This window comes from Somniosus microcephalus, chromosome 27 (assembly GCF_052327205.1).
Source record: "Somniosus microcephalus isolate GS21.2 chromosome 27, FLI_Smic_1.0, whole genome shotgun sequence".
NCBI lineage: Eukaryota > Metazoa > Chordata > Chondrichthyes > Squaliformes > Somniosidae > Somniosus > Somniosus microcephalus.
In genome coordinates this window covers 37222962-37245940 of record NC_141013.1, presented here as the reverse complement: position 1 = coordinate 37245940, position 22979 = coordinate 37222962, and the positions used below count along the sequence as shown (strand labels likewise).

The window sequence follows — 22979 nt, the reverse complement described above, 5'->3', positions numbered from 1 at the left end:
ATTGCTTTTGTTTTGTTTCCCCATCTCTCCTGTAATCATACAGGGTTAAGGTTTATTGGACACCAACAACCCTCTTGTACCTGGCCTTTGTACATGTGTGACCCTATACAATGCGTGTCAGCAGATTACTAAACCATGGGGAACCACAGCCGAGGCCAATCACATCCTCACCCAAAGTCCACACATGCACTTTCCAACAGGTATAATTGGATGGTGATTAAGAGCGGGGGACTTGGTCTTATTTTACCCCACTTCCTAGCCCAAGGATGCAGAGACCAATTCTAGGGCCCCGACTGCCACTCTGTCAGCATGGCTCAGTGGGTAGCACACTCGCCTCTCAGTCAGAAGGTTGTGGGTTCAAGTCCCACTCCAGGAACTTGAGCACATAAAGCTAGTGCAGTGCTGAGGGAGTGCTGCACTGTCAGAGGTGCCATCTTTCAGATGAGACATTAAACCGAGGCCCTGTCTGCTCTCTCAGGTGGACGTAAAAGATCCCATGGCACTATTTTGAAGAAGAGCAGGGGAGTTATCCCCGGTGTCCTGGCCAATATTTATCACTCAATCAACATCAGTAAAACAGATTATCTGGTCACCATCACATTGCTGTTTGTGGGATCTTGCTGTGTGCAAACTGGCTGTTGTGTTTCCTACATTGCAACGGTGACTACACTTCAAAAGTACTTCATTGGCTGTAAAGCGCATTGGGACGTCCGGTGCTCGTAGAAGGCGCCATAGAAATGTAAGGTATTTTTGGGATTAAGATCAGCTAGCTCATCAAAGAAGGACGATAAAAGATGGCCTTTCCAATCCGTATGACTCAATATCACACCAGTACATTGGCGGGGATGGGGTAAAGAATTTAAGAAGTAGGGAATCAATTAATACTGACTGGGAGTGAAGTTGGGAGGGGGGAAGAGGACCCATGATAGAATAATCATACACAGGCTCTTGTTTGGGGTGGGTCTAATGGGTCCAATCGCTTTTTTTCACTAACTTAATTATCTTACCCACAGAGTCACTATTGTCCTGTAGCATCTGATAGAAAATTGACCACATTTAAGCACTGGCCCTAATGAAGTGCATAAATAAAATTAACTGCTAGGTTTGGATCAAGAATTTTACAAAACATGAACAAGTGGAACATGTATAATGGGTCAGGCATGTGTTTATCTGGAACTGATAATAACCGGAAGTCAAAGTTCACAAATGCTCAAATTAATGGGCTACTTTCTTGCCCAAATAAGTTAAAAACCATCAGAGGCTTGACTTCTTTATCTCTCATATCTTCATATCAGATTAATTTATACCAGAACTCTGGGACCAACAACAGTTGTAAATGTTTCAATTTCTAAAATGGAAAAATGCTCTACATGCACAATCTCCACATTCCATTCTGCAAAGCTGAACTTCCCTAAATTGAAGACTGGAAGAGATAAGCATTGAAATTAAAGCTCGCCATTCAGAACCATTTACTTCCAAACTGGTGCGGAGTTCACAATTTGATTATTATTACTTGGCGAGTCAGGCGGTACAAATATCTTGTACTTGTACTTCTTGCAATTTAGTATACTGTATTCGCTGCTCACGATGCTGTCTCCTCTACATTGGGGAGACCAAACACAGATTGGGCGACCGCTTTGCGGAACACCTCCGTTCAGTCCGTAAGGGTGACCCCGAGCTTCCGGTCGCCTGTCACTTTAATTCTCCGCTCCATTCCCACTCTGACCTCTCCGTCCTCGGCCTATTACATTGTTCCAATGAAGCTCAACGTAAGCTCGAGGAACAGCACCTCATCTTTCGATTAGGCACTTTACAGCCTTCCGGACTCAACATCGAGTTCAACAATTTCTGACCATAACCTTTGCCCCTATCTTTTTTTTCCCATTTTTTTCTCTCTCTCACATGGCAGCTGTCGATCATTCTGTCAGTGCCATTTACACTTCATCTAGAGCCGTCTTTTGTTTCTTACCTTGTCCCATTACCATCTCCTTTTGCCTTGCACCATCATCCCTTCTGTCTCTTAACCTCTCCTGCCTTCCATCCTATCACAGACCTTCCCTTTTGTTCTTTCCTCCCCTCCCCCTTTCCCTGCCCCTACACTTGCTTAAAAACCCTGTTCCATTTCCAACTTTTTCCAGTTCTGACGAAGGGTCATCGACCTGAAACGTTAACTCTGTTTCTCTCTCCACAGATGCTGCCTGACCTGCTGGGTTTTTCCAGCATTTTCTGTTATTATTTCAGATTTCCAGCATCCGCGGTATTTTGCTTTGGTACAAATCGGTTTGTTTATTGCAAGCAAAATATTAAATTCCAACAACTGATTATAACATATACAGTTCTGCAGATGTGGTGAATGTTGATTATGTATCAGCACTGGTCTATTGGCTGCACTCCTACATTATACAACATCTGGGGTAAGGCTGCAAAAAGTACAATTGTTTCATCTCTTTGAAGCTAGTTACACAGTGGAAATAAGGAAGAAAGAAGTAAAGACTTTCATTTATATTGCATTTTTCAAAAACTCGGGACGTCACCAAGCGGTTTACAGCCAATTAAATATTTTTTTTTGAAGCGTAGTCAAAGTTGTAATGTAGGAAACACAGCAGCCAATTTGCATAAAGCAAGGTCCCACAAACAGCAACGCAATAGTGAGCAGATAATCTGTTTTAGATACAAAAGCAAAATAGTGCGGATGCTGGAAATCTGAAATAACAGAAAATTCTGGAAATACTCAGCTGGTCAGGCAGCATCTGTGGAGAGAGAAACAGAGCTAACGTTTCAGGTCGATAGCCCTTCGTCGGAACTGGAAAAAGGGCTATCGACCTGAAACGTTAACTCTGTTTCTCTCTCCACAGATGTTGCCTGACCTGCTGAGTATTTCCAGCATTTTCTGTTTTTATATCTGTTTTAGTAATGTTGGTTGAGGGATAAATATTGGCCAGGACACCGGGAGAAGTCCCGTGCTCTTCTTTGAAATAGTGCCATGGGATCTTTTATATCCGCTTGAGGGGCTAGACAGGGCCTCGGTTTAACAAAATACAGTCTCGATGGAGATGCGGGATCAGCCTGTGTCGAGGTTTGATCGTTCTCCCCATTCTACAAGAGCCCCGTGACCAGGATCGGACTCGGAAGCAATTACTGCTGCCTGTTATTTTTCCAGAAGGATTCTGCAGTTTTCTAGAAATGATCTCAACCTATTTCCTCCAGTGATTTTAGTTCCATCTTTCAAAATGGATACAAAAACATTCGGACCAGAAGTTGGTGATCCGAATCCATTATTGTGTGTTATAATTTGCTGTCTTGACAGATCGGCGCCCAGGTTGAAGTAACCCTGGTGTCGGGAAGAGCGAGGGAACGAGCAGAAAGGGGTTTCAATGCAGGACGGTGGCGGCTAAAGGTCGAGCAGAGGCCAGGTGCCTGTCAGTGTGGAATTCTTCGCTTCCCTTTGCGTTTCAGGCGGCAGCTAGTCAAAGAGCGGAAATTACTGGGACAATTTGGCAACTGACAGTGCACAAATCAGGATGTAAAACAAGTATCGGAACGCCGGCACCAAAACTGCATTTCTACCGTCTGGTTTTGCAATTCTTTTTCATAACATCGTTGAAACAAGGGACTGCTTCGCAGGTGGCTGGAACTCGGAGACCCAGCAATATGTTCAGGTTTTGGCTTTTCTTTCCTTGGCTGATGATTAAACACCCTGATTTGCAGTCTGGTCTAACCAATCATTCTTTCCCCCTCTTGAGTAAACCACAGAGTAGTCGCGGTTCACGACTTTATCTAAACAAATAAACTGGAGACATTTGCACAGGTAAAGCTGCAGTATGGGCTTGGTAAAGCTTTGAGCTTTTATACATCAAGCATTCTCCCAGCCCACGACCTATCGACAGATCCTCTTCTGTAAGATCTTCGTAATCAAACCAATAGTCTAATCAAGTATTATTTTATGGGGTTATGTCTTCACATCATACCGTGGGTACTACCCCCCAGGTTTGTAAGATGTGAAGGTCAGTACAGAGGGTCTTGGTTTAAGGTGATCAAGAGGCAATCCGCCAGATTGCCCACTTATCATCAGTCTATGACAGGGCAAAATAAGTGCAACTGTTTCGAATGCATCAATATTTTCATATGCCATGCTGAGTGTATAATTTTCAAGATGAAAATATTTAGAAGTTGTTCTGCTTTCGTATGTAATAATGTTTGCAATTTATGTTCAATGACATATTTGGAATTGTTCTACAGGCCGCCTCACAGCATCCTGCACCATTCACACCTACTGCCACAAACAGAAGGACAGCTACTGCCACCGCAGAGGTAGTTAGTTTGAGGAAGTAGCATTCGGTAAGTCACAGCGCACATGGGAGAGGAACAAGCAGTGGCGGCAGTGGGAAAGCAGGAGGCCCTGCCGAAGAGTCCATTCAGTTCCTTCGCCATCTGAACTACCAGGGATTGTAACCATATCTGGCCTGCTTGTAAAAGATTACTGGCTGAGCAGGATCTTGACTGTATCCAAAATACCAGGCAAGATCTGGCTAGGGGTGATGGAAAAGTCCATTAGCCATGATGTAAGAAGACTACTGAGTGCTTGGTTTGAGTATAAAACAAGGCTTTAATCAACTGTTTCACAACCATGAGATTTCTAGTTACATCACTAGTTCCTGGTTACAGAAACATCCTGAGCAAGCTGGGCCCACGCCCAGGTATTTATACTCCTTCGACGGCGCCACCAGCTGGCCACCCAGTGTTACTTCATGAGTCATGATAAGATTCATGACAAGCCGCATCTGTGCAGTCATGTTGGAAGGCTTCTCCAGATTGCAGTCTACCACGGACTGGGTGGCAGCTCCAGGGCAGACTGCACCGGACGCCCCAGCGAGACAGTGGAATTACCTCTCGTGAACACCAACGCTGCTACTACAAAGGCCCTGGGCTCCCTTCCAGGAGAGGCTTTGTTGTCTGGCTTCAACATGCTGGGGGACAAGATTGAGTGAACCTTCAGGCAAAGATATGTAGACCTCACTGTTGCCCGTGCAGATCAGCAGACACGCTGAAAGAATGTCCAGCAGCAGGGCTGTTGCAAGAGAAGCCACAAATGACATTGTTGAATCTCAGTGCAGCACTACATTTGTTCGATCTACACCCTCCGAAGAAAGGGACAATTGGTGTGCCAGAAAGCAGGCAGGCTCAACCAGCCACAGCAACTGCGCACATACCTGAATTAGTTGATAAGCCACCTCAGGATCCAGCGCAAGGTTGGCACATAGAATCTTACAGTAGAGAAACATGCCATTCAGCACATCATGCCTGTGCTGGCTTTTTGAAAGAGCTATCCAATTAGTCCCGCTTCTCTGCAAAATTTTCCTTTTCAAGTATATATCCAATTCCCTTTTGGACATTACTACTGAATCTCCTTCCATCACCTTTTGAGGCTATGATATGCGATGACTACATGAATGCTAACCGGCTCCCACTGAAACCCAGCAGCCAAATAGCATACCTGGGGGGAGAAATTCGGTATCGTCCAGTTTGGGGCGCAATTATTGGCCGGGCGCAAAGTTTAGCGCCTGCCGCTAATTATCGCCTCTGACTGCAAACTTGGCTTCTATCGCCCCTGGAGGTGATTGGAGCGCTAAATCAGGTGCTACACACCTCTCTTAAGGTGCTAATGCCGAGGAGCGAGGCGCTATCTCAGAATGCTGGCGAAGCTCATGTGATGTCAGTCAGCAATGGAACATAGACACACTGGCGCCGGCCAGTTCTTAAAAGGGAGGGTCGGTCTTGCTCTCCATCCACACCCTGCTCATTGCAGTCTTGAATCTCGGCCTGGAGAGACCTGTACATCAATTCTGCTGGACAGAACAATGGAGAGGCCCAGGGAAAGAGCTCAGAGTGCAGCCCCCATAGTCTCTTCTAAATCGATGCAAGGAAGATCAAATCAAAATAAACCTGCAAAGTGCTGCTCAGTACCCAAAACTCCTTCACACAGTGTTGAATCTCTCCAGAAGTCTCTCTCTCTCAGAATGCGTGGTGCAAAAATGTCGCCGACAAAAAAAGGCAGGAAGCGGTCGCATTTAAATAGCGTTCCCCCAGTCCCTTCCCAACTGCAAAACGCTCCCCTCAACCTGTCATTGCTAGCGGCAGGCGGAAAGGCAGGGGGCGCCACTCAATATCCGGTCCGGGGCGCAACCGAGGCATTGCACGCTCGACTGACGTCACGATATACAGGCACAGGAGATCGTGGCGGTAGTGTTTAGCGCCGCTGCAAAATGTCTGGTCAATTTCGCGAGCGGCGCAAACATTGTCGCGCCCGGGCGCTAGTTGCTTTGCACCCCAAAGCAACCGAATTTTCCCCCCTTATTCTTTGCATGGAGGAAACATTCGGAGGTTGCAGGTTAAGAGCAAGAAGAATTATTCAACACACTAGTACTAACTAAAGCACTGTGGGGTCAGTGGGGTTTGAGGAGAAGAACAGCAGCACTGCATGTTATGCAAAGTAGGTGAATAAATTGGTGCAATGTATTTGAAGTTTGCCCACAGTTTCTTTCTGATCATGTAGAAGAAGGCAGCAGCACACTAATGGATAAGCATTGCTATTAGTTGAGAAACTGCAATTATGCAGAAGGTGCTTGGACCATTTTCTTGGATATACAGGAAACTTTTTTTTTTATCCGGCACGGACGGGACCGACGTGTTGCCGGTTCATCAAAAATTCCGGATAACCGAACGCTATAGTAAAAGATACGGAGCTGAGAGCTCCGTATAAAGCAACAAACCCTGTTGCTTAGCAACAGCTTCAGAACAATGGGCACAAGTTGCAAGCATCTCTGTAGCTTAGCAACAGCTGCAGCCACACCCTTGCACAGCAACAAATGGAGTAAAAAAAGTAATAAATGTTACCTGAACCTACTCCTGAATTTTGCCGGTTAACCGAGATTTCCGGTTATTTAGGTGCCGGTAAATCGAAAGTTTCCTGTATATGGTCAGGAGGGTTCTTTAAAAGGGAAGCTCATGCACTTAATTAAATGTCTCGTCAAGGAGTTTCTGGCACACCAGGCTTCCTAACTGCACTGACATCCTCTTGGTCACCGTCAACATCCTCTTCTGGCGTAAATAATGGGCTGTCCTTTTTGTCCTCCATATTCGGTAAAGTTAGGCCTTTCTTCTATTGCAATGTTTTGCTGCATAGAATAGATGATGATAATCTTGCAAATGCACTGTAAGGCTCCCTCCACCCTACAATCTGTTGAGGCACCTGCAGTGCTGCTTCAGATACTGATGGAATGCCCTATGATGATCTTGGTAACTGCATGGCGCTCATTATATCTTGCTCTACTTCCATCCTTGTTGGCTGCAAGATGTCTTCAGCCATTGGCACAGCCAATAAACATGCCAAGAAGCCATTCTTGCACACTGCTGTAACCCTCAAATAAGCCTGGACAGATGATTGTCTTAAAATGAAATCATTGTGACCACTGCCTGGGGAAACAGGCATTGACCTGAATGACATGATACTGGTGGCCACTTAGCAGCTGCAATTTGATTCGGTATAATCCCTTTCTGTTCTTCTGGACACTTACACTTGCCCACTGATCGCATCCTTGAACCCTATCCAAACTCCCAGAGCCAGACCGATTTAAATATGTTGGGTGGATGCCTGTACGGTTTCTGGCACAACTGGGGCACCAGTCTCAGCTTGGGAGGAGGGAGCAATTTCCCTGTAACACCTTGCCAACATGGCTGTGGTATGGTTCATCAAAAGTTTTTTTTAAATAGCCTGGTTCCTGCTACTGTGGTTTCAGCAATGTCATTGATAAGGTGTTAAATCTGTTTGTTCACATGAGCATTAAAGGTCCCTATTTCAAGAAGAGCAAGGAGCTCTCCAGACTGGTAAACATGCTGGTCTCGACCAACACTACCACAAACAAACAACTGGTCGTTCACCTAATTGTTATTTATGGGATCTTGTTGTGCGCCCTACAGAACTACAGTCACTGCTTTCAAAGTAAACCACTGCATGTGAAGCATTTAAAAAGAAAGGCTTGCATTTATATAGTGCCTTCCACGACCACCGGACGTCTCAAAGCGCCTCAAAGTTGATAGCACTCTCGCCTCTGAGTCAGAAGGCGGTGGGTTCAAGTCCCACTCCAGGAACTTGCACACGTAAAGCTCGGCTGACACTCCAGTGCAGTGCTGAGGGAGTGCTGCACGGTCGGAGGTGCCGTCTTTTGGATGAAACGTTAAACCGAGCCCTGTCTGCTCTCAGGTGGACGTAAAAGATCCCATGGCACTATTTCGCAGAAGAGTAGGGGAGTTATCCCCAATGTCCTGGCCAGTATTTATCCCAACATAACAAAAACAGATTATCTGGTCATTATCACACTGCTGTTTGTGGGAGCTTGCTGTGTGCAAATTGGCTGCCGCGTTTCCCACATTACAACAGTGACTACACTCCAAAAGTGGGAGAATCGGCTGAGAGGAACTTAGAGTGGGAGGGGAAAGATCCAGTTGTCGTGGTCCATGTAGGTACCAACGACATAGGTAGGACAAAGAAAGATGTTCTGCTGAGGGAACATGAGCAGCTAGGGGCTAAATTAAAATGCAGAACCACAAAGGTAATAATCTCTGAATTACTGGCTGAGCCACGTGCAAATTGGTATAGGGTAAATAAGATCAGAGCGGTGAATGAGTGGCTCAAGGATTGGTATGGGACAAATGGGTTTCGATTCTTGGGGCACTGGCATCAGTATTGGAGTAAGAGGGAGCTGTTCCGTCGAGACGGGTTTCACTTGAACCATGCTAGGACTAGAGTCCTGGCAAATCGAATAACTAGGGCTGTAAACTAAATAGTGGGGGGGAGGGATCCGCTGAGCGGAAATTTAAACAGTCAAAGAAAAATGAGAAGGCAAAAGTGCAGGGTAGCAATAGGGGTAATGATAACCAGAGTGTGACAGGAAGGGACAGAGCGTATACACATAAGAGTGCATCAGAATGAGGGGTCAGAGTAGGGGAAAATGGTGAAAAGACAAAATTAAAAGCTCTATATCTGAACACATGCAGCATTCATAACAAGAGAGATGAGTTGACAGCACAAATAGAAATAAATGGGTATGATCAGAGCCATTACAGAGACGTGATTGCAAGGTGAACAAGGCTGGGAACTGAATATTCAGGGGTCTTTGCCATTTCGTAAGGATAGGCAGAAAGGAAAAGGAGGTGGTGTAGCTCTGTTAATAAGGGATGAGATCAGTGCAGTAGTGAGAAATGATATTGGCTTTGAAGATCAAGACACAGAATCAGTTTGGGTGGAGATAAGAAATAATAAGGGTAAGAAGTCACTGGTGGGAGTGGTCTACAGGCCCCCAAACAGTAGCCACACTGTAGGACAGAGCATAAATCAAGAAATAATTGAGGCTTGTAAGGAAGGTACGGCTATAATCATGGGAGATTTTAATCTTCATATTGATTGGACAAAGCAAATTGGCAAAGGTAGGCTTGAGGAAAAGCTCTTAGAGTGTATGCGGGATGGTTTCTTGGAACAATACGTTGTGGAACCAACCAGGGAGCAGACTATTTTAGATTTGGTAATGTTTAACGAGGCTGGATTAATTAATGATCTCGAAGTGAAGGATCCTCTTGGGAAGCGTGATCATAGCATAGTAGAATTTCAAATTCAGTTTGAGGGTGAGAAAGCTAGGTCTCAAACTAGTGTCCTGAACTTTAATAAAGGTAATTACAAAGGTATGAAAGCAGACTTGGTTAAAGTGGACTGGGATAATATATTACAGGGCAAGACTGTAGAAAAGCAATGGAAAACATTTAAGGGGATATTTCATAACTCTCAGCAAAGATATACTCCAGTGAGAAAGAAAGACTCTAAGAGAAGGCAAATGGAGTATAATGTGAGAAAATGTGAGGTTATCCACTTTGGTAGGAAAAATAAAAAAGCAAATTATGATTTAAATGGGGAGAGATTACAAAATGCTGAGGTACACAGGGATCGGGGGGTCCTTGTACATGAATCATAAAAAGTTAGCATGCAGGTACAGCAAGTAATTAGGAAGGCAAATGGAATATTGGCCTTTATTGCAAAGGGATTGGAGTATAAAAGTAGGGAAGTCCTGTTACAACTGTACAGGGCGTTGGTGAGACCACACCTGGAGTACTGCATACAGTTTTGGTCTCCCTATTTAAGGAAGGATATACTTGCATTGGAGGCAGTTCAGAGAAGGTTCAAGAAGTTGATTCCGGAGATGAAGGGGTTGTTTTATGAAGAAAGGTTGAGCAGGTTGGGCCTATACTCATTGGAGTTTAGAAGAATGAGAGGGGATCTTATTGAAACATATAAGATTCTAAGGGGGCTTGACAGGGTAGATGCAGAGAGGATGTTTCGCCTCGTGGGGGAATCTAGAACTAGGGGGCATAATTTCAGAATAAGGGGGCACCCATTTAAATCGGAAATGAGGGGGGATTTCTTCTCAGAGGGTCGTGAATCTTTGGAATTCTCTTCCCCAGAGAGCTGTAGAGGGGAGCGGGCAGGGAAGTGGAGTTGAGGCCAAGATCAGATCAGCCATGATCTTATTGAATGGCGGAGCAGGCTCGAGGGGCCGAATGGCCGACTCCTGCTCCTACGTCTCATGTTCTTATGTCTATTGGCTGTAAAACGCTTTGAGACGTCCGGTGGTCATGAAAGACGCTATATAAATGCAAGTCTTTCTTTCCAGCCAATGAAGTACTTTTGAAGTGGAGTCACTGTTGTGATGTGGGAAACGCGGCACAGCAAGATCCCACAAACAGCAATGTGATAATGACCAGATAACCTGTTTTTGTTATGTTGGTTGAGGGGGATAAATATTGGCCAGGACACCAGGGATAACTCCATGGGATCTTTTACGTCCGCCCAAGAGGGCAGACGGGGCCTCGGTTTAATGTCTCATCTGAAAGACAGCACCTCTGACAGTGCAGCACTCTCTCAGCACTGCACTGGAGCGTCAGCCTAGATTTCATGCTCAAGTCCCTGGAATGGGACTTGTACCCACAACCTTCTGACTCAGAGGTGAGTGTGCTACCAACTGAACCACGGTTGACACTTTAAAAATGTATGTGAGACACATGATAAGGTGGTACTTAAGCTATTTCTCATTTAACTATTTTATTCTCACCTGCCGTTTAAGCAGCGTCTCAGGGAGTAGGAGGCTCCTCCACCACAAGTCCTCGAACAGTCACTCCAAGATCCCCATGCATCCCAGCCAGAATCTTTATCCTCATCTGAACGTGTGATCCTTGATGTCTACAAAATCGAGAGAGTAAAATCACATTGAATAAGTTCACAATCATAATTAATAAAAGAGATATCTATGAAACAGTACGAACATAATGACATTAATTTTGTATTTTGATTTGAAGGGTAGATTCTACAAGACTTCACCCACGACCAGGTACCTGGCATAGTTTGCAAAGTCGTTGGCAGGCTGCCCACCATTTTCTGCTCCACACTTGCAACGAGCCAGGTAACTCTCCGTGGGTGACCACTCAAACATTCCCTTAAATGTCAGTGTAATAAATTTTCCGCTAAGAAAGTTCTTCAGTGAGGAACAACCTGGTCCATTTCATTTGGTCTTACTCAAAATCACTGAATTTCAAAGGTAAAATTCACAAAAAAAAAATTGATCCTTGGAGCCCACATTATTCATCAGTGTCATTTCTGGGCTCCATTTCCAATGTTCCAAATGCTCATGTTACACATGTCTTTTTTCATCACTATCTGCCCTTATCAATAGAAACCTACAACTACATCGACTGTTTATTACACACACTTGGAGCTCTTTATAAAAGGTGTATATTGACATTAACCATTTCAGCTGGGAATCTATTCTGTATTTCCCCTATTAAAAACCCTTTTAATCTCAAGGCTCACTGCAGGCTTGTTAATTTCATACCAAATGGCCCAACAACATTCCACTCCAGTGTACACAATGAGGAAAATGCACTCCAATAACTACGTACAAGTACACTGCGATGTGTCAGTGATCGCACTGGTCTCTCAAACAGTTGGACTGAAAAGGGCACTTTATTTTAAAATATGGCACCAAAGATATTTTGAAACAGAAAACAACATTTGGGAAGAATACTATCTTAGAACTATACTTGTAACTAAGGGCTGGATTTTACCAGCCCTGAGGAGGCGGGTCTGCTGGGGAAATGGGGAAAATTGGGAGCGGGTCCCAACCCCGCTCCCAACCCGCCTCCGAACCATCTTCCCGGGAGGCAGGTCCCCAACTCGTGCAGGGACCCGTCTCCTTGAAGCAGGAAGGGGATTGGAGCCAATTAACTGCCTGTTAACAGGTAGTTAACAGGCAGTTAAGAGGCTTTTCACCATTTTATGCCTGCTGATGCTGGGAAGGAATATGCCATATTCAGAAAAATACACCATTATATGAAATATTCTGGCTTTAAAACATGACATACTGGGTTTGAAAATCTGGAAGCCTCAACAATCTAAAGCTCTGAACAACATACAGGATATTGAGATAAGATAAGTTGTTGACACTGAGACAATAGCCTTATTGAAGCAGTAGGTTAAAGGCTCCTGACATCTGAGTCTTTGGAAAAAAGCACAATGGAATACCCAGTTAAAGAGTCTTAAACCAACACTTCGGAAATAAATCACATAAATTAAAGAAACATATGCCTTTGTAAAAATTACATCAAATGAAACATGGAGACAAGATTATGTGTTGCAACCAACTGAGGTAACTAAGGTGAGGTGTTCTAAATGCAAAAGATACAAACAGAAGACCTTCGTAAGAATATCAAATAGATACATCTGCTCCACATTGTTTTTATGATAAGTTTTGAACACCTAAAGGTAGAGACACAATTCTTAATGCTACAAGCTGAACTGACTGTAAGAATAGCAGGGGTCAACAGAAAAATGACTAGAGATAATTAGCTTACATCAGCAGAAAACTTCAAAGGATATACCACTGAGAAAGAGTATAAAAACTGGACTTTCAAACGGGAAGACAGAATCGCTATAATGGGGCAAAGCGATTCTCGGGCTTCAGAGGCAAGCTCTGTGAGTCTTCAACTCTGAGTCTTGGGGATCAAAAAGGTACCTTTATTTGATTTTGGTGGATATCCTGGAACAAGACTAAGAAATGTAAAAATGTAACGAAGTTAAGATTTGAGAATAAGGATCTCTGATAATAAGATTGTAAAAGCTTCTTGTATTTGGAACTGTTAATGTCGCGATTGAAACACCAACTGTGATTACATGTCGGTTCTTTAATAAATTTATATTTTTTTAGAATTGTCTCACATAGTACTTCTGTATCAAATTCACAAACTCAATCTCCGTACACTCTTTGGTGAGGAGTTGCAGAATTTTGGGGGAGTTTTCCGGACCCTCATAATATCCGGAGGTTACAGTCTATGTAAACTTATTAAAAGTGCTATCTGGAGGACGGTAACATCTTCAGGCTGTTCCTTTCCTTTAGGGAGAGATAGTCTGGACCTTTAGACCCAATTAAGCATCTTTAGGATTCAGCTACCTCTAACTTTAGTTGAAGGTGAACATCTGGGGAGTACGCCTGATCCGGGGTAGCCCTAAAGGGGCTAGGACTAGTAATAATCCCTTTCAGTTAGCGTCCACCACGTGTGTTAACTAGTTGATACAGAACCTATACTTATATTTATATCTATATCCATCTTGTAGATTGTTAAGTATAGAAGGAATGTTTACTGACAGTGGTTCTAAGACCCAGATTTAAGTCTCTGGAGACGACAAGTCCCTGATCAGGCCTTGTAGAACTTAAATCAGAACTCCCTCAATATACCATTGAGGTCTAGAAATTTTTTATAAAGTTCATATTAAACCCTAACCGAGGTTAGGTCCTGACGAAATGGCAAACCGTCAGAATTGGCCAAGTCTTTTTATTAGGAAATTCAAACGATTGCTTTATTAGGGGAAATGATCCTATCCCTTTACCTCCACAAGACCAAGTGATAATTTTTGAAATAGAAGGCTTTGATGCCGAAGGAGCCGTTAGAACTCATGGCACGATTAATGTGGATCCCCAGAACCAGGGGATGCAGAATATCCTGTGGGATAATCAAATTAATACTCCAAATCCAATAAATTCCTTAATGATAAGGTGCACACCTGCACAATTGGGAGGCCTAATGAACGGTGCCGAACAAGGTGGTGGCAACCATGGCCGAATAGCAGGACCCGGAGCAGCCTATTCTCCTGGGGGCCGTGGATTCCGGTTAAGGTGGCAAGCTCATGATGAAATAAATGACCCCAATCCTCGAGAAAACTATAGACAGCTTAGAATCCATTATAATCAATGCCGACAGGCACTAGCTCAATCTTATCTAAATGCTGGAGGTGCAATGAATACTGTTCCAGTAAGCCAACCCCAGCAACCACACATTGCGCCCCTAGGTCAAGTAAACCTGAGCTCTATCTACACAATGGCCCAGAACTTGGTGTCGGGGGCTTGCCGCGCGTGCAAGCCCCCGATCTGCACTCACCCTGCGCGCTGACATCTGAAGCCCGGGCCTGCTTGCCTTTCCTTTCACAGGCCCGGTTCAGATGTCAGCGCGCAGTGCTTACCTGACCCAGCGGCGTAGTTAGTGCGATGTGCCGGCTGGGATCAGGTGAGCACTGTACAACCAATCAGGGGAGGGGAAGGTTCATTCATGAGTTTGAGAGTAAGAACTGTCAAACTCATGAAAACTACGGGGGCCCAAAACACTATTTAAACTTTAAATAAAAATTTAAAAAACACCCCAATCATTAAATTAAGTATAAATAAGTTTAAAAAAATAATTTAAACAATAATTTTTTTTTTGAAAAAAATAAATTTTTAATAAAAAGGGTCTAAAACTAAACTTACCTTATTGTAGATTCTTTAAAATAATAAACCTGTGGGAAAAAAATTCTAAATTACACTAAAACACCACTTACCTGTAAAAATAAATACTTACGTGTGCTTTTTACAAGCGTAAAGACCGGAGGCCTTTACACATGCGCAAATCCCCCAAAACAGAGGAAATCCAAGACGCACGCGCTGCCCCCTACAGCGCACGCGCTAGCCTCTTCACCTCTTGGGTTAGAGGAGAGGAAATGCCGGTTTTCAGCGCATGCGCTGTGCATGCTGAAAACCGGCATTTCCTCCGGCCAGACGCGTGAGTACCCCTTCCGTACTCACGCGTTTGGGGAGGAATTACTGCCCCATTGTGTGGTAGACCGGGAAACACCAGCCAGGAAAAAACCTGCTGGATTCTAACTAACCTTGATAAATTGGAAACCTGTTGCCAAAATTGGAATGCCCAACACTTGAGGCAACTACTGCAAATGATACTAAGTTCAGACTTAATTCCCCCATTAAACCAGTGTAACAATTGGGTTCAAATATATACCTATGTTCTCGTGACAACTCAGGGAGGGCATGTAATGGGTTCCATCAAGGAAATACTCACTAATACAGCCACAACTAAAGGGCTGGTAGCTGCCTACAGATTAGGCAAAGTACTTACACAGGATAATTGGGACATTGTTCATGGTTGCCTGGTCAATCAGTACCAAAATACAGCCCTCAAACTTGCCTGTGAGGGTGCTCTAAATGATTATCGCGATAACCAACAAAGATGGGATAATGTCAATCGCATTATCCAAATAAATCATGACCTCTTAGGTCTACCCCAAACTAAACCTATAAAGAGATCAGAAACTAGGGATAAAAAAAACCGGAGAAGGTACCTTTGGTACTCAGAAAGAAGGACTGTATAGACCCAAGTCTCAAGTCCACCCCGCCCAGACACAAACCCGTGGCTCGGGACCCCCCAAGAGGGTATTCCAGAAGGTTTGCACCCCCAAATCGCCCACAATATAAGAAAGAATTCTCCCCAGAAAGATGGGATAGACGAGGGGCTAGACCTCGAAAGGAAAGTGAAGGACAGTGGATTCCCTATGGGGACAGCTTTTACACTGGCCAAAGCTATCAGAGAGCCATGGGAGGATACCAGGAAAACCAAAATGGGGATCAAAAAGATTCCCAGCAGAACCAACGTCCACCCCAACAGGAGGATCGTCAAGATAATAAACGGTCCGACAAACCCCCTAAGGGATCTGGAAAACATGATACCCCCAAGAGGGAGGAACAAAAATCAGTTAAAATAATTAAAGACAAAGCAGCAAATGAAACTCAGGATCCTGAGGATGAACAATCCCAGGATTGGAGGCCTGGCACCCAGCCAGGGCCTCTTGAATTCCCCTATGCCCTGGCAACCTCGCCCAAAAATACACAAGTGAAGGCCGTATTTGATACGGGAGCTGATTACACTGTAATAGATCTGCAAATATAAAAAATAAGTGGACAGATTTGGGGAGCCCAATTTGTAAAAGACCATTAGGGGGGTTCACACAAGACAAAACCAAAATAATTAATTTTTACAAAATACCTATTACGGAGTATACAGAGAATCACGGTGACCCTAGATGTAGGACTGGTACCACAATTTGCCTCTTCCCTCATTATAGGACAACCAGACATGAAACATTACCTTAAAATCTCAACCAGGCCTGTAGAAGCATCCACAGACCAGGATGACAGGGAAAAACATGTTCGGACACAGCTTGATCGAACTTGCCTAGAGCAGGGAGGCAAAGACCTCCACGAGCAACTCATTAATAGATACTACCCTTATCTACAATGCCATCCAAATCAATGTGGAAAGATAGACATCAAACCCCACCCACTTGATGCTGGCTGGCACAAACCTAAAAAAACAGTGGCCTATTCAAGACCACAAAGGAAAAATAGATCTCCTAACAACGCTTAATCAACTAACAGAACAAGGTGTCTTAATCAAAATGGCATCTAGAACTAATTCACCATTGTTTGGTGTTGCTAAACCAGATGGGAGGTGGAGATTAGTGGTCGATTATACAGCCTTAAATAAGGTAACGGCCCCACATACTGCACAACAGCAAAATTCCACAGCCCTTCCCTCTGGAATCACGAGGGAAAAATATAAATCTTGTATTGATCTAGCAAACGGCTTCTGATCACATCCAATCAAAAAGGCCGACTGGCCAAAAACAGCGATAACTAGACCCGATGGTCATCAGTATTGCTGGACCAGACTGCCTCAGGGATTTCCAAAAACAGTCCCGTTCTCTTTTCAGCCCACATCATTGATCTTTTAAAAGACCTACATAACGTCAATTCTTATGTGGGCGATATATATCTGTCACATGACAATCTCCAAGCGCACTTGAAAGCCATTGATAGTGTTTTATCCAGACGTCCAACTGCTGGGTGCTTAATCAACATAAAAAGAGTCAACTAGTTAGGGAAGAGGTAGATTTTCTGGGCCTGCGAATAACTGGAAACGGTAGAGGATTAACTCAATCCTATGAAGAAAAATTAGCCATCATTCAATATCCTAAAACTCTGAAAAATCTGCAAGCAAGGGATCACCTTAGAACAGAGATTGTCAGTGTTTGACAGCTGACAATTCATCTGTCAAAACTTTTTCGACAGATGAAGCGTCATACGCTGATGTAATCTGTCACCGGCTTTCCCTTAATTGGCCGGTTAAGCCCGCAGGGTGGGCTTAACAAGGCCAATCAAGGGAAAATAGCGTGAGTTTGTCAGACATCGCTGGGGGTGGGACTCAAACCCGGAAATCAGAAGTCCCGCCTCCAGCACGTCTCCATTGAGAAAATCCAGCCCCAGATATTTAAGGTGATACAGCTGTTGGAAGGAACATTGCAGGTAGTTTATATGTAGAGATCAGGGCCGCTACATTTTTATTTTAATGAGTACTGACTAATGATGTAGAAGAAATGATACAAGGCAGTGATGTAGCTGTTCACATCACTCAGTATACATTGTTGTATTTGTTCTTTGGCATTCTTCAATTACCTGATTTAGTACAAGAATACACACACATTGGGCCATTATTCCTGTCCCTCGCTTTTCTTCAAAGATTGCTAATAATGTGACTTATATACCAACTTTTCCTTAAATATTTTTGGACTCTCACCAAAATATTGCTTTCTATATTTCACATGTTGCTATTAATTACTGAAAGTACATCCAACACTGCAGGGAATCAACCCAGGGTTAACTTACAGCCAAGTACTGCAGTCATTCTCGTCAGCAGAGATCAAGTGACACTGTTCTTCTGACTTCTTAACTGGTACCCATTCAATACATATTGGGCTGGATTTTGCAGTAGAAATAATGTTATTTACATGGAAATCAACAGCAACTTCCAGTGAACACACATGCGCAGTTAAACACAGAAATCCAGAAGTCGCAGTCCAAGATGTGACATTCCTCCAAAAGCTTCCCGAAAATGGCACCTCACTGTCTTGCTCCCCATTGAACGGCGTGAAGTTGCTGTACTTACCTCAGATATGAACTAAACTTGCCAAAAAAAGTTAGGGCTTGTCCATTCCAGTGTAAGTGCCCTTTTAATGGCGCGGTAACTTTTAATTACTGCCAAACAACCTCTCTGGCACTGAAAATTAACTTTTACAAGTGTGCAGTCTCATTATCTCATTTCTTCAGATTTAAAAACTTTTTTTTACTTTTTCTTTGTCTCTTTTATCTCTCAATCTTTCTTTCCCTCTCTTTATTTCCTTTTCTGTACTTGAGTTGATATTGAATTAAATATTAACTGGCACTTCCTGGTTCAGACTCTGTGCTGCTCATTAATGATTCTTCAATCTGATTGGTTAAGGAGATACACAGTTGCTTGCCCTGTTCCCGGAGGCTCACGGAGATTCCCGGTGCCCTGTAGAGGACACTACACTTTTTGGACAGTTGGCTGACAGGAACTTCCAGTGCAAAAACCCATTGAAAGTCTATGGCCAAGTGCAAGTGTTACGACGGGCTGGTGCCGTTCATTCACCACTGACCGTAACATTGGGCCCATTGTTAACTTGTGAATGAGATATTAAAATAGCAGTGGCCTTCTTTAAAGCTAAGAAATATGTTCGAATTTTTAGTTTCTTACTGTTAAAAAATTAGCCTTTGCATGTGTTCGATTACTAAATTTACGCAACATTTACAAGATGCACTGCAGCAACTCGCCAAGGCTTCTTCGGCAGCACCTCCCAAACCTGTGATCATTACCACCTAGAAGGACAAGGGCAGCAGGCGCATGGGAACACCACCACCTCCAAGTTTTTCTCCAAGTCACACACCATCCTGACTTGGAAGTATATCGCCCGTTCCTTCATCATCACTGGGTCAAAATCCTGGAACTCCCTCCCCAACAGCACTGTGGGAGGACCTTCACCACATGGACTGCAGCGGTTCAAGGCGGAGGCTCACCACCGCCTTCTCAAGGGCAATTAGGGATGGGCAATAAATGCCGGCCTTGTCAGTGACGGCCACATCCCATGAATGAATAATTAAAAAAAAATTACTTTATAATGTAGGGTATCGAATAAAATGTAAACACTTAGGGCTGGATTTTGTCAATGGGGACGTGATGGAGGCGGTACTCCCACTTTTTGAGTTGTAGTCCCGCCTCCATCAATTTGTGGCCAACCCACGCAATTTTCCCTTGATTGACATTGTTAAGCCCACACAGTAGGCTCCGCAGGCCAATTAAGGGACACCTGGCAACAGGTGATGTCAGGGATTGACATTTCATCTGTCAAAAACTTTTGGCAGATGAAATATCAGCGTTTGACAGCTCTGTGAAGCTGTCAAACACTGACAATCTGACTTCTAACTTGAGTCCTTCTCCACAGACTCAGTTAGAAATCTCTCCAGAACAAAAAGCAGAATGCTGCAACTTTTGACGGCTCACGGCCATTCTGCTTTCTGTGCCGGTGAGATGAGGGACTCCCAAGACCTGAAGGAAGGAAGCCTGCATTAGTAAGTCAAGGTAAGTAAAACTTATTTAAACACTTTACACACACCAAACACACTTACCTCTGCACTCATGCACCCATCACTCACCTGAACACCGGACATCTCGAACTCTCCAAGCCCTTCAGCCCGACGGCCCGCCTCGCTAACTTGGCGTGGTTCGGAGCCGTCGGGCAGCCCACACTTCAGGGCTAAAAATAGGGATTAGGCCAAAAACTGCCTGTTAACTACCTGTTAACAGGCAGTTAATTGGCACTAATCCCCTTCCCGCCTCGGGGAGGCGTGTCCCAGCACAGGTCGGGTACCCGCCTCCTGGGAAACGGGCATGGAGGCGGGTTGGGGGGCGGGAAGGGTTCGTGCCCCCCGATTCTGCAATTTTCCCCCCACTCCCGCCTCCAAACGCGCCTCCACGGGGCTTGGAAATTCGAGCCCTTATGCTCAATGTATCAGGATATTAAGAATATTAAATAATCAGTAGAATAATTTGATGAAGTTATCATCCCTTCTAAATAAAGAGATTTTTTTTTTACTGTACTGCATTTCCATTGGAATCTGTCAGTATTAGTACTAGACTTTTAACAACTATTACCTGGGATATATAAATATCTGTGATGCTCTTGTCAGTCGAAGTTTAGCCCTATCCCAGCAAGTTGTAGAAAAGGCAGAAAATATATCACTTGAAATACTCGATATAAAACATTTTCAAAACTATATTTTTGTTGCAGATTTGAACGACTGCTGGATGAATACAGGAGTGAAAAATGCAGAAATCAGGATGAATGCGGGCAGCCAATTAACCAAACAGTGAAAAATAGAACTGGCTCTAGAGTACTTAACTAACATTTACTTGTTGTATTTCTCAGTGCAGTTAGCCACGGTGCGGTATGGATTTTTCTATGCAGACTTGCAAACTGAAGCAAACAAAGACTGAGACAGTCCGCAAATTAAAAAAAAAATTAATCTGCTAATGTTACTGTGAGGATTGTACTTCAACTTATTCAATGCTGTCCTAAAGAATATTGCGTTGTTACGTGGGTTTCTCAGCTGTCGGAATTGTTCTGTGAGCCAGATTCACTCCAGTTGGACACCAGACGCTGTATGTGATTGGTCTGGATGATTTGCCCTCCTTCACCTTGACTTAGTGCCTCCCCACAGGTCAACATTTAAGGATAGGTCAGCTAGCTGGTTGGAGAAAAGGGGAATAAAGAGATATAGGAATAGAACGGGCACATGAGATTAGGACTGTGCTCAAATGAAGGATAAAGACCAAAACAGACTGGTTGGGCCAAACAGTCTGGGCTGGATTTTCACAGCCCTGAGGAGGCGGGTTTGGAGTCGGGACAGCTGGGAAAAATTGGGAGTGGGTCCCAACCCCGCTCCCAACCCGTCTCCGAACCATCTTCCCGGTAGGTGGGTCCCCAACCCGCGCAGGGACCCATCTCCTCGAGACAGGAAGGGGATTAGAGCCAATTAACTGCCTGTTAACAGGTTGTTAACAGGCAGTTAAGAGGCTTTTCACCATTTTACGCCTGCTAATGCGGGCTTCCCAACATCGGGAAACCCCGCCACGATCAGCGGGGTGAGCAGTGGCTCTTCGGGGGTCGAAATGTCAGCTGTCGAGGTGAGTGATGGGTGCAAGTGTGGACAGGTAAGTATGAGAGGTGAGTGTAAAATGCTAGAAAAAGTTTCCTTACCTTTGCTTCTTTCTGCAGGCTTCAACCTTTGAGGATCCAGAGGTGCCTCATCTCAACGGCAGAGATGACAGAATAGCTGCTGCATTCTGCTGAGGAGAGAGGTCTTGGTGAGCCTGTGTGCAAGGGCTCACCATAGAACAGAGATTGTCGGTGTTGGACAGCTTCTCAAAGCTGTCAAACGCTGACAATTCATCCGTCAAAATATTTTCGACAGATGAAGCATCATCGTCATCTGTCACCGGCTTTCCCTTAATTGGCCGGGCGGGCTTAACAAGGCCAATCAAGGGAAAATAGCGTGGGTTGGTCAAACGTCGCTGGGGGCGGGACTAAAACCCAGAAACCAGAAGTCCCGCCTCCAGCACATCTCCATTGAGAAAATCCAACCCTCTGTTCCCATGTTGTAATTTCAATGTAATTTGCGCCTTACTGCAAAACTGAAATCAAAATTTGCCGTGTGGGCAATTATAGAATGGCCCCCTGTTTTATCATTCTGTAGCAGCATACTGGAGAGATAATGTGCATTTCATGTAGCAACTTTTAAACAGACCATTTAGTCTTTAATCTACAATCTGTGCTCTTTGGCACTCCTATCTGACATATTTTGTTGGAGGTGCACTCACATGATCCTTCAGTGTTTTATTAATAAGCAGATGACTCGTTCAAAGCCTCCTTTTCAGGAATCCAGCTCGAGAACGATGCTTTTCAGCAAATTACAACCAATATCCCATTTATATTACAGCGCCGTCTCCTGAGGCAGCCCTGCTGTTACACTTATGAGGTGGAGGGAGAACTATCATCTCACAACATGGTTTTGTTTAAAGCCTCTAGAGGTGATACATCACAGGAGCAAAGATAAATAGCCATGATGTGGAGATGCCGGTGTTGGACTGGGGTGGACAAATGTGAGAAGTCACACAACACCAGGTAATAGTCCAACAACTTTATTTGAGATCACAAGCTTTCAGAGCGCTGCTCCTTCGTCAGGTGAAGTGAAGAGATGCATATAGGCACAGCACATACAGTTAGAGAACACTGCCAGATGATTACAGGTAATCTTTCTAACTGCCCTTTATCACACCTCGGCAGAGAGATAATCACAGCAATCAAAGGTATGAAAGGTGTCCAAACAGTTCATACCTTTGATTGCTGTGATTATCTCTCTGCCGAGGTGTGATAAAGGGCAGTTAGAAAGATTACCTGTAATCATCTGGCAGTGCTCTCTGACTATATATGCTGTGCCTATATGCATCTCTTCACTTCACCTGACGAAGGAGCAGCGCTCCGAAAACTTGTGATCTCAAATAAAGCTGTTGGACTATAACCTGGTGTTGTGTGACTTCTCACAAAGATAAATAGGTGTTAGCCATGCTTCTTACCGATGGAACGG

General features: G+C 44.2%; 1 protein-coding gene across 4 annotated transcripts in view; it reads right to left on the bottom strand.

Moving 5' to 3' along the window:
• The window catches only part of adamtsl3 (ADAMTS-like 3), a 782675-nt gene that overhangs the window by 436968 nt on the left and 322728 nt on the right, over positions 1-22979 (bottom strand). For all 4 annotated transcript variants that reach the window (XM_085968860.1, XM_085968862.1, XM_085968861.1 and 1 more), the window contains exon 4: positions 11157-11284. In XM_085968860.1, coding sequence (XP_085824986.1) covers positions 11157-11284 — 128 coding nt within the window. The remainder of the gene's footprint in view (positions 1-11156; positions 11285-22979) is intronic.